The sequence below is a fragment of the Cornus florida genome, unplaced genomic scaffold (genome assembly GCF_030987335.1).
Source record: "Cornus florida cultivar Cherokee Brave unplaced genomic scaffold, ASM3098733v1 CherokeeBrave_3.0.0_Hap2_Chr08, whole genome shotgun sequence".
Lineage (NCBI taxonomy): Eukaryota > Viridiplantae > Streptophyta > Magnoliopsida > Cornales > Cornaceae > Cornus > Cornus florida.
The window spans coordinates 11,591,015-11,603,656 of record NW_026775578.1 but is presented as its reverse complement, the minus strand read 5'-3'; the positions used below and the strand labels follow the sequence as shown (position 1 = coordinate 11,603,656).

The 12,642-nt window shown below is 32.5% G+C and overlaps 1 protein-coding gene across 1 annotated transcript; it reads right to left on the bottom strand.

Annotated features, from left to right (window-relative positions):
- LOC132269367 (protein NRT1/ PTR FAMILY 8.1-like) lies at nt 1-4,181 on the bottom strand. Its single transcript, XM_059770534.1, has 5 exons — nt 4,035-4,181; nt 3,145-3,434; nt 2,839-3,056; nt 1,542-2,092; nt 1-980 (listed from the first exon to the last, which is right to left on the bottom strand). Exons 2-5 carry the CDS (start codon nt 3,332-3,334, stop codon nt 146-148), a joined length of 1,794 nt encoding a protein of 597 aa, XP_059626517.1. The 5' UTR covers nt 3,335-3,434; nt 4,035-4,181; the 3' UTR covers nt 1-145.
- Nucleotides 4,182-12,642: the final 8,461 nt, after the last annotated feature.

Below are 12,642 nucleotides of genomic sequence, written 5' to 3'. Positions count from 1 at the left end.
TTATTCACACACAGTAAAGCAAATAACATTCGAAGGGGGCTGAATTTACAAGTTCTTGAAACACCATTATCAGAAACGAAGAAATTCAGAAAAGTGAAAGAAACTACTTGCTTACATGGTGTCAGCTAGACGCCTCTTGTGGCCATTAACGAAGTGTACCCACCGCCTTTTTATATGTGTACCACTTTGATACCAAGAGAAAAACTCCTAAATTCAGCACACTCAGCACAACCAAGAGCCAGAAGAAGTAATGGAGGTGCCCATAATTCAGATTGTCCGGTATCCAACCAAGCTTCCCATTCTTGGTACTAATTGAGGTAACAATGGTCACGAGTAAAGAGCTTGTGTAGTTTCCAAGCGCAACAGTGGTGAGCGATAGAGCAGAACACAAACTTCTCATGGCATCAGGCGCTTGCTCGTAGAAGAACTCCAATTGTCCAATAAATGTGAAAACCTCCGCGCACCCTATGAGAAAGTACTGTGGAACTTGCCAAAATATCGACATGGGCATTTCCTTGAGTTCATAGTAGTTGTGCCTCCTCACCATCCTAAGTCTGATGAGCTCCAAAATTCCCGCAGATAGCATGGAAAAGATGGATATGAAAAGGCCAATGCCCATTCGCTGGAGTTGAGTGAAACCATGCTTGTGACCAGTGAATTTTCTGACAAATGGGACGATCATTCGATCATAAACTGGGACCCAAAATAGGACACTGAGTGTGTCAAAAATGCTTAGTGCTGCTGGTGGGATATGGAAGCTAGATTTGCCAACACGAGTATCCATTTTCTCGCCTTGCAACACAAATAAGTTGCTCATTTGACCGTACACGGTGGCAAAGATGATACCTGTGGCCCATATGGGAAGCAATCTTACGATGGCTTTCAGTTCCTCAACTTGGGTCACTGAGCAAAGTTTCCATGGGTTTATCGATTCCTTTATATGATCTGATTGTATTTCCACTGCTGCCTTATCAAAGAAACTGCATTTGCAAGATTACGTAAGAGACAGACTATAATTTCACCATGGTAGCAAGAAAGGGACAGAGAATATAAATAATCTATGTAGTAAGCCGTGTAAATTACAGAGTTTGAGATGAGTTTATTCAGAAAGTAATATGGAAATCAAGTATATGTATTGGTAGAGCACACAGTAATCATATAACTGATTTTGAATGAGTATATTTTACATTCATGGTATAGTCCTTAAGCATGCTTAGTCTTGATACAAGCAATTGTTTCTATTAAAACAATGATACTAATATGAATTTCTATCATACGTTTTTCATTTAAGTTTCATTGAAACTAAATTTCAATTCCGAATGCTAACATGAAATAATAAATAAATGCAATAATTTTGATTCATAGGAACTTTTAAACAATTATAGATCTCTGAAAATTTATCTCGTGGAGCAGTCACTTGTTGAGCAATTCAATTTGACCAAGTCAATTAATCCTGAATTCAAACTTTGTTAAACCAAACAGAAGAACCATTTTCCATGTCCATGCATTTTGATTGATGTAGCAGGTGTTGGGACACTTACCTAAGATCTTTTGTGTGATCAAGCTTGCGGCTTCCTTTGATAGAAGACTCTGCATCTGTCGTCTCATACAAAAGAGACTTGTCTTTAGGCACTTCAACTCGGTATTTGCTCAAGGATGCCACAACCACCTGAGCGATACGTGTCAGAGGGCTGCCTCCAGGTTTCTGGTTCCGAAACAAACGAGTACCTGAAAAGAAGCTCACTACAGCAATTGCCATTGCCACAGCTGGAATGCCGAAACCCCAGCCCCACCCGACATTATCTTGTATCCAGACCAGAACAGAAGAGGCAATGAGTGCTCCAACATTTATTGAAAAATAGAACCAGTTGAAGAAAGAACTCTTGTGTTTTTTCTCAACCTCATCAGCATCGTCAAACTGATCTGCTCCAAAGGATGACACACAAGGCTTTATTCCTCCAGTCCCCAGAGCTATAAGGTAGAGTGCAAGGAAGCACACTGCACTTTCTCTAAATGTGGGGTCACAAACATCACCGTTACAGGATGGCTTTATGCCGGGGATGGATGCTGACAATGTCAACAGTGTCATTCCCTACATGAAATTGGGATCTTTTCAGTGTAATGTAGCGAGAATGTACCATTCAAACCAATGTATGTTTTTAAAACTCAGCTAAGATTTCTTTCTGCATTGAACATAGAGCGGATGAAGTAAGGAGCCATTTGCAAATAATCATTTCATTCCATTTAACTTCTCATAGCCATTCTAGTTCGTTTTTGGTACTTGAAGTTAGTATATATATGTTAATTTCAAAAACCAATTTTGTATGAGCTTGGATTTTTCTTTGTGTAACTAAAACAAAGTTGTCAATTTCAACAAAAATGTGCCGTTCTTTCACACGCCATTTTCCAATAAGATTCGTATAGATGTGTATGTATACATGTATGCATACATTAGCGTGTTTCTATTAAGGTTTTCTATTGTGATACAAATTTCCGGACCTTTTGCTATAGAAGGATACAAATCAGATGTCATTTTAGACGGCCACATATGGATTTTATAGGACCAAGACAAATTACCAAAAATCAATTCTGTATCTCAAACAAAGTTGTCAATTTAAGCATCATTTCCCAATAAGGTTCATATATATATATGTGTGTGTCTGTGTATATATGTATGCATATGTGTATGTTTCTATTATAGTTTTCTGAGGTGATACAAGTTTCTGCACCTATTGCTATAGAAGGATACAAATCTGATGTCATTTTAAATGCCACATATGGATTTTATAGGACCAAGACAAATTACCAAGTCCATAAAGTTTCACAAACATGACTTACAATGACATAGATGATTGAGAAGCAGGCAATTGTCCAATATCTTCCTAGATATGCATCAGCCAGAAATGCTCCTATCAGTGGTGTGATGTAGCAGGTTCCAGACCAATTCGAGACATTCTTAGAAGCCGTAGAGCTCTGCTGGTTTAGATGATGCTTGAAATAAAGCACTAGATTGGTGCTCATTCCATAGTATGCCAACCTTTCGCAGCATTCATTTCCTGCCGATGAACATAAAAGTCACTAAAAACCTTAAAAACAAATTCCAAATTCTGTTAACTCGAGTAACTGATGAATAACATACATTACCTAGGATAAAGGGACATGCTTTCCATGTTCCTGTTTTCTTCTTATTAGCAGGATTATTCTTGTAATCCACCGTCCCATCTTTCGTATAGATATCATCTTCGGCCGTGATTACCTTCCCATCTTTAGTATTGATATCATCTTCTGCCGTGATTATCTTTCCATCTTTAGTATTGATATCACCTTCTGCCATGGAAGTCTAGAAACTGGTGTATGCTTGATTTAGTATTCTATTTGTTTGAGAAATTTACTCAAAGACCGAAACGATAGTGGTACTCCAATATGTGCTAAAACTGCAGCAAATGTAGAACAATTTAGCATGAAATCCTCATAAAGGCAATAATGCAACAAGTTAATCAACTATCAAAGACATCAGAAACACAGCCCAATTTCTCAAAATTATATATAGTTATAATGAAAATAAAAGAAAAGAAAATTTTGGCAGGTTAGGAATTTTTTTTTCTTATTCTTTTCTTCTCAATTTTGGCAACCATGTACGTTCAATCACAAGATATATACAACTGAAACACCAATTGAAGCTATAGAGGTACAAAACTTTGTAGAATATAAATTATCCATACAACAGATGATTCAGATGTCTCCCCTCATCTTAGAGGATCAGAATTTTCCAAAGCTATTCAAAATAAATAAATTTTCAGGGAAGATACATTTGAATAAATTAATGGAATGATTTGAAATAATATCAATATTAACAAAGTGAATGAACAATTTTAACATGTAAAATAAAACATTTCACATTATTATTATTATTATTTCATTTCACTCAACTTGAAAGCACAAGGAAAAAATGAGTAGATAAATATATATATAAAAAAAAAAAAAAAAAATGAAGGTGGACTGAAAATATGAAATAATATGAACTTGATGCATACTTGAAGCTTTAACCCAGAAAGCAGTTTTGGCTCATCATAGATCTGACGACTTCAAAGACAACCCACTGGCTTCTGAAGCTCAAATACGATGATCTTTGATTATTTTTTGTTCTATGCTTTCCTATTTGTGCATGTGTGTGTGTTTGTTTATATTATTGTGCTGTAGTTTCAACCTTTGACTATCTAGCATTTATAAGGCCAGCAAATGGAGAGAGAAATTGGACAAAAGTGTCTTTCCCAATCTGCCAAAACTTTCTTTTGGATGATTCTAATTCTGATCATTCAATTGGTTTAATTCCAATAGTAAAAATGATTCGATTCTAATTTTTATGAAATTCGTGTCCAACTCATGATATTGTGAATTGATACTTATATTCACTCGCAAAAATTGAGTTGTATTATTCATCTCCTTGCAGTGAAAACATAATTATTGAATTTTATGACTGTGTTTATGAATTATTCTAAAAGAGAAAATTGACATGTTTAATTTGTAATTATAAAAATAATTTTATTTTTATTTATAAAAATATTTATTTTTAGATAATGATAAGAGAATGATACAAACTAAAAATTGTTGAGAAATCCTTACAAACACTTGATAATAAATAGCAGATTTTGAACCAATTATTATAAAGTCAACGTTTTCAGCTTGACTAAAAATTGGACGGTAGGATCGCATTTGAGTGAAAGGTGCTCGGTGTGATGCTTTTGTTGTTTTGAATTCCGTGTCATCGTAATCCACTGGATTATTGTCCTTTTTTAAGAGAGTAGACAGACAAGTGGAGTTTAATCTTACTTTTTCATCCATTGGATTTTTTTCTTTTTTTTTTTCTTTTTTTGGACACCAAATCAATTGGATAAACATCACACGAGTTCAAGCTTGACATCAGGTCACTTACGCAAAGATCGACAAATCATTATCATGGTTGCATAAAATCATAACTCAAATAAGATGTGAATTTATTTTATAAAAAAAAAAATCTGTAAATTATATTAATATCATAATACTTAAAAATAATTTCATAGATGAATATCTCCTCTTATTACTAAAGATTGTAAGCTAATCCTATATATTTAACCTTTTAAAAAGAATGGTGACAATACCTTAATTTTTTATAGATGAAAAGAAAAATATGCTTTATTTATTATAATTATAAAATAATCATTATCAGCAAATTCAAATAATTTTATTAATATAGATACAGAATCTCTAACAGGATCTACAAAATTACGAAGGTTGATCTGGTAGTTGACCTAAACCCACGGAGACGGTGATAACACGTGTAATGTTGCTGTATTTTCTAAAAAAGATACTTCATGAAAAAGACAAATCAAGGACGGAGATTCTAATTAGAGATTCTCATTTTCGTTTAACATTTGAACTTTGAATACCATTTTTTTCTTTTTTCTTTTTCTAGATAAGACCACGTTAATGTCTATTCAGACCAACTATTTCAGAATTCATTTAACTAGTCCAATTTTTTTTTTTTATTATTTTTTTTTCCACCTACTTCGTGTCGAGGATGGTGAAAAAATGAATGATTTAGTTGTATAATTGGTAAGAGTGTTGGGCTGCGTGTTTTTATTCGAATCTCTTCTTCCAATTTTATCCAGATAAAATTAAAAAAAAAAAAGTAAATGAATGACTCATATTTGAATCAGATTCAGTCACTCAGGCGAGTTCGAATTTGAATTTTAAGATTGTTTGATAAATGAGTCAATATTAAATCATATTGAGCCCAATTCGATTAGGCTTATAAACATAAACTCATATAAATTCTTATAGGTTTAAGAATACATTAATAAATGTAGACTTATGCTAGATTCATAGACATAAACTAGTGTAAACTCGTATAAGTTTGTAAACGAGACAAAAAGATTTTGAATACGAGTCCAAATTGAGTTTGATTAACTTTTGTTATTAAATGAGTTAAGCTCAAATATTTTAAAAATAATAACAAGAACTTTTCAAACCTGTTACAATCTCCATAGACAAGCTAAAATTGAGCCCACAAACGGCTGGTTTCATTTGTATTCTTATTGAATTAGTGGGAAATAATTTTAGGTCCTCATTTTTTTTATTCCTCTTTTGCGGTGAATCTTTTATTGTAAAGCTAAATGAAATCAAAATATGAGTATCATCACAATAGAAAAGGCAATAACAAGCCATAAATATATAAAGTTAATACTACTATATATATCAGCTCACATGTACCTTACCTGGATTCAATCCGTGGAAATCAGCATAGCATGCAACAGGCACAATAAAAAGGAGAAGTGCACATATTTCTCACCAAATATATTAGATTCTTGGTTTTGAGTTGAAACTATTAAATAGGAAGACTCAAATTCCTATGGCGATTGACGAGAGAGTAGAGAGAGAGAGAGAGAGAGAGAGAGAGAGCTCTAATGTGGACGTTGCCAAGGAAGAAAATGATATACGGCCGGCTAATGCACATTGAATACTCCCCCCAAAGGAATATATATACAAAATTTGACCATATTAAAAAATGGACCTCTCTAAGTACCCCTTCTTTCTTTCTTTTTTTTCTTTTTTTTTTTTTTCTTAATAATGTGTCACATTTGACTAGGGGCGGACAAATAATTCGTGAATCCAATTCGTTCCAGTCCCTTCCGTGTGGATCGGATCGGATTACTGCACTTACGGATTGGTGCCGAATTCAAAAAAATCGAATCAATTGAACCGTAAGATATATATATATATATATATATATATAATGTATTATTTAATTTAATTAGTTGATGATCATTTAATAATCAACTCTAAGAATGTATTAATTAATGATTATTTAAATAAATGAAAATGAACTAATGGTGATAAATTAAAATTTTATCTATTCGGTTATGGTTAAAAAATAAATAATAAATAATATTTAATAAAAATCTTAATTTGCGAATTAAATTCGATTAGATTCGATTCGTGAGATAATGAGTTGGTGACGAATTCAAAAAAAAAATAACCCGATGAAACAGGATCCGATTAGGATTGCCATCACCCCTGCATTTGACGTAGAAATGCTCGATGTTTGGAATGGCTTGTTTGTCCCACTGTACCTGTCTCTTTCAACACAACTTGCAATCTCTGGAATTAACTTCATTCCAAAACATATACTCTCTTTCTCTCCCCGTCTCTCTCACATGATTCTTCGTCCGGGGGAATAATAAAAATATAAAAAAAAAATGTACATTTTCAACTCTTTCACACTTCTCTATCTACAATGTAAATGATTATTCTCTATATTTGAAAAATTATAGAAAAAAAAAAACATTTGACCCATGAAAAAATAATAATAATAAATTCGTAGATTTTCAACTCTTTCACACTTCTCGTTTACACATCTTATCGTACTAAAACTTTACATGAACAACTGATAAGATGTATTGCACTTAAAATTTTTCTAGTGTAAATATATTTATATTATTCTTTGTATATATATGTTGTCGAGTTGTGTACAAGGCGTGCTCTGATCGTCCCTAATTCCAATCCCAAGATTCCCAACCCACTTTTCTACTCCTAACAAGATATCCAGTAGGTCTTGGGGTTATATCTTTTATCTATATGTATATCATTAATTATTTTTATTTATTTATTTACTTTTTATTCTGGCAAATTAGGAGAGATGGTTTCAAACACAACACATCTCTATCAATTAAATTATTAGGTAATGACATGTATATTTCTAATTAGGATTGTCTTGTTATCATGTAATAAGGATCACAAAATTAAATTCACATTAGCCCATTAGCATGTCCTATAATTTTTATCCGTGTGTAAACGGGATAAGACTTAAATGACGTTCCTACTCCCAAATAGTTTTCATTTTCAAGTCACACAGTGTTTAGTGGTAGGACATGTGTTGTTTGTGGCCAAAGGCCTAAATTCGAATTCTCACTCCATCAATTGCTTTAACTTTCCTAAAAAAAAAAAAAGGGGTGACACTGGGGTGGGAGCAAGAGCAAAGTATGAAAGTAACAAAATTTAAGCTACATAGAGGGGCGAAATGAAAACATGAGAATGAGAATGACATGCGTTTAAAAAAATTATGTAGCATGGTACGGTTTATTTTCCACCACTTTGTTTTGGACGCGGATTCAACAGTTTGTTTTGAATTGGGACTATTATTATTTCTCTGGTGGCACTATAGAAAATGAGCCGACCCAATAGAAAGGCCCTTCCGTCTATGAAGAAAGCCCATGGTCCTCATCTGCTACTTCCAAACCGCACCGAGCTATAACCTATAGAAGCGAAGATTTAATTGGGCTCAGCTATAGCCTATAGAGCCGAGCTTCCATCAGGCTTAATTTGGGCCGAAATTTAGGAAATTTTATTTAGTACCCAGTTCAGCAAGCTCGGCCCAATTACTCACAACCCAATCAACAGCTCATCTGAGGGAGCTTAATTAGCTCTGATTTCTGACAAATTATTAGATGATTTAGAATGATAAGGTCACATAGTCAAATATATTACTTACTCTCTCTCAAATTAAGTAAAGTCAATGTGAGTCATAGTTCTCAAATGTGACACTTAATTTGAGACGAAAAGAGTAATTATATATATATATATATATATATATATATATATATATATTGTATGATAGATTATGATTCATCGAATCAAATCAGATCAGACCAGACTAGACTAGACCGCATGGTTTAGAACGAAATTTGTTTGGTTAGAAGTATTTATTCCAAGTGCAATGTTATATACAACTAAAATTTTTTTTGAAGTTGACTAAACCATACAACTAAAAAATGATGAATATATACTTTCACATGGAGTCCACATAGTGTCATCTTTCAATATTTATTGGTAACTTTTTCATTCCAAAGAATTTTTATTATTTCAATGCAAGCATCTATATCTAGATTTTCTGATAGGAGTAATGCTATTCAAATAAAATAAAATAAAAATAAAAAATAGGTCTATTTTTTTAATTTTTTCACAAAAATATAGATCTATTAAGTAGTGGGAGAGACGAATTATCAATAAATGTATTTAGGTGAGTTGTGATGTCACCTTATTAATTTCTATTAGCCGTTTTCTATTCCTATTGGTTAGTTGGCCACTTCTTCACTTCAAGAATTATTTTGTTTTTATAGTGATTGGTTGTGGTACTGAAACAAAAATAAATTTCTTAATCTAATTTGTTTCTATTCTATATTAGTAATATTTTATACATAGAGGTTAAGAGAACATATTCTGGCACATTATTTTTATATTAATAATCTATTTTTGGCCCAGAAAAAGGTAAAATAATAGAGTACTAATAATATAAAATTTTGAAAAAGGATACTCCGTATAATAATCTTCCTCGTGACTACATGTTATTGCAAGTTGCACGCGCGCACATGAGTTGATCCACACGCTTACCGGAGTGGCATCTATTCTGAATCAAATGGTCAGACTTTTTTGACTTTTTAGTAGTAAAAGAAAAAAAATATTTTTAAAAAAAAAGAATCTTTCCTTTAATGGAAACAAAATGGTGATGTTGTCCACTACACAGTAGTCATATTTTATGAGTGTGCAGTCACCATCATTTCCAACAACAACCACACAAGCCTTGGCCCCTTGATTTCATAGAAGGCCAAACGATCACAACAAAGAAAAATTCACATTTGATATAAAAATTAAATAACATTTTGTTAAAATTGAAACATACAATTACATCTTCAAAAAGAAAAAAGAAAAAAAGAAAAAAAACAGAGAAAGGATAAATAATAATAAAGAACACAATTAATTCGTATAATGGTGCAAAAATCGGATTGAAGTTTGAAGATCAAGATCTCTCTCTCGACACTTTCCATAAAAATATTTAATGTGTTGTCCCACGTTCAACGAAGGGATAGAGGAATTTGTGTGTAGGGGAAGGGGCAATAATAGAATATTTTTGAAATTTTAAGGGGGCAATATGAAAATTTCACAAGTATATAATTCAAAAAAGAAAAAATCATAGTATTAATATTAAAAAAAATAAAAATTAAGGGGGGCAATTGCACCCTTGACTATGCATTGGGTCCGTGCATGCGCACATCTCTTGGTAGAGAGATTTTTGACATTTATATACGTGAACACTCCTTAATTATGTAGACGCGTTATGAAAATGATCAATTGTGCAAAACAGACCATTTTTACATATCAAATTGACAAAGGTTGTCAATGTTTCATTCCATAATATAAATCGTGTTTGCTTTTTTTTTTTTTTCATCATATGCTTGAAAATTTTCATGTATCTATTTTTTTGATTTTTCAACTTAAATTTTAAAGATCTTGCAAAAAAAAAATCGGAGAAATAATGGTTTTTAAATTGCCTAAACAATGGAGCATAAATATAAGACTAATTTGATAATAGTATTTTTCATTTGGCTTTTGACTATAGTATATTTAATTTAATTATTGATTGTATAAATGCGATTGGTTGTTATTATATAGTATAGTTCGACCAAATTTCAGACCAACCACTTGGTGCAGAGCATTTGGCAGATGAAGCTAGTTATAATACATTACAAAAAATCATTTTAGTAGCTAGAAGTCTAAAAAACAGCTGTTTTATTTTATTTTTCTATTCCATCTCTATTATGTTGCCGTTTTCAATACTGAACATATACGCGGAGAAAATAAGACAAGTAGCAATTTAAAACTGAACATTTACGCGGAGAAAATAAGACAAATAGCAACATCTTATTTCTTAACTATTAATATGAATTAAATATTGATCAATTATCAGCCTCTTTATTATTATTTTTTTTTCCTCTCTTTTCTACTTTTTTATTATTTTTATTTTATTTTTTGAAAAAGAGAAACGCATACTTACAATGTGGGTTCACACGTGAGCAGCACTAGAATGAATAAGGGATGATGAACAGATTATGCATTTCCATTGGAGCTCTCAAATTTAGCCTAATCTTGTTGCTTTTTAGTCCATCACGTTAGCTTGCATAGCCTAGCACCTCATCAAGAAGGCACGGTGGTAGCACGTGACACTTAGAAAAATTATGTTTTTTATACTTAAAATCGATCCACCAATCTCATATGAAATTGAGACAAAGATTAAACAGAAAAAAAAAATGTTAAGAGTAAGCCTAAAATTCATAGAGTAATTAAACAGCCTAAAATTCATAGAGTAATTAAACGCCCATTTAAACAAAATAAAGACACTATAAGGCTTCGTCTGGATTGAGGGATTTAGAGGGATTTGAAGAGAAAAAAAAGAGAAGGATAGTGATTAGGGTGTTTGGATGGGAAGAATAAGAAAGAAAAAGAAAGGATTAGGAGGGATTCCTCCAAATCTCTCATTTGGAATCCCTCCAAAATTGACAAGATTTTAAGGAATTTGGAAAGAAATGGAATAAATTACAGAAGGGGCAAGAGAGTTGAGAGACAGCCGGCTGAAGCTTTGCGAACGGTGACCAAACTGGAACAGCGGGTGATGGAAACCGATAGATATGAGTTTTGATTTTTTTAACAATCTGAAATGATACGTGGATATGGGTTTTGATTTTCACAGTTGCACAGAGAGAGAGAGGGGGAGGCTAAGAACGAAATGGAGGCTATTGGGAAGGCTGAAATATAGATATATAGTTTGCAGTTGCAGAGAGAGAGAGAGAGAGTTGCAAAACAAGAATTACAGACCTTGATTAGTTGATTTTGATTTTTGGAACAATCTGAAATGATATGCCGATACGGCTTTGATCTTCTGATTCTTATAGATTTTGTAGTTTGCATATAGATTTTGTAGTTTGCAGTTGGAGAGAGAGAGGATTTGTGAGAATGAGAATAGAGAGATAGAGGCAATTGGTAATTATAGAGAGAGAGAACGATGAACGAGAATAGGGAGGCTGAAATGATTTTGCCCTACTAACCCTACCAAAAAGGGTAAGATGGTAATTTCATTTTATCATTTCCCTTCTTTTCTCTCATTTGTGTTATCCAAACAACAATATTGCAAATTCCTTTCTTTCCTCTCATATCTATCCAAACATGAATATAAATTACAGCTACCATTTCCTTTCTTTTCTTTCTTTTTTTTTTCTTTTCTATCATAATCTTTTCATTTCTTTTCTCTCATGTGTATCCAAACGAAGCCTAAATGATAGAAACAAAATCCCAACACCCAACCAATTGAATCTCTCACAATATTATGGGACCTACCATAGCATTTATGCAGTTTTAGCGGGTTTCACATTAACACTCAACATATGAGAAAGTATTCAGTATTTTGGTGTGCCCCAATACGTTAGGCCATCTGCACTAGCCTCTCCGGATTTTGACTCTCTAAAAACGCCACATCAGTTTTTCAAAGAATCACATCAGCAATTCCAAGAGCCACGTCAGCAGCTTTCGCTCTCCAAAAATATGAACTCCATTAGGCTCTCCGAATTTTCGCTCTTCAAAAAATAATAATAATAAATTAAAATTATTATTATTATTTTTTTTAAACTTTTCCTAAACGACTATATTCGTAACGGGTATATTTTTAACGGTTATTTTTGCAACGGCTATATTTTCTCAACGGCAATATTTTTCAATCAAACAATATTTTTGCAAATCATTAAAAAAAACTACGATTTATATTAGAACTTGAAACAA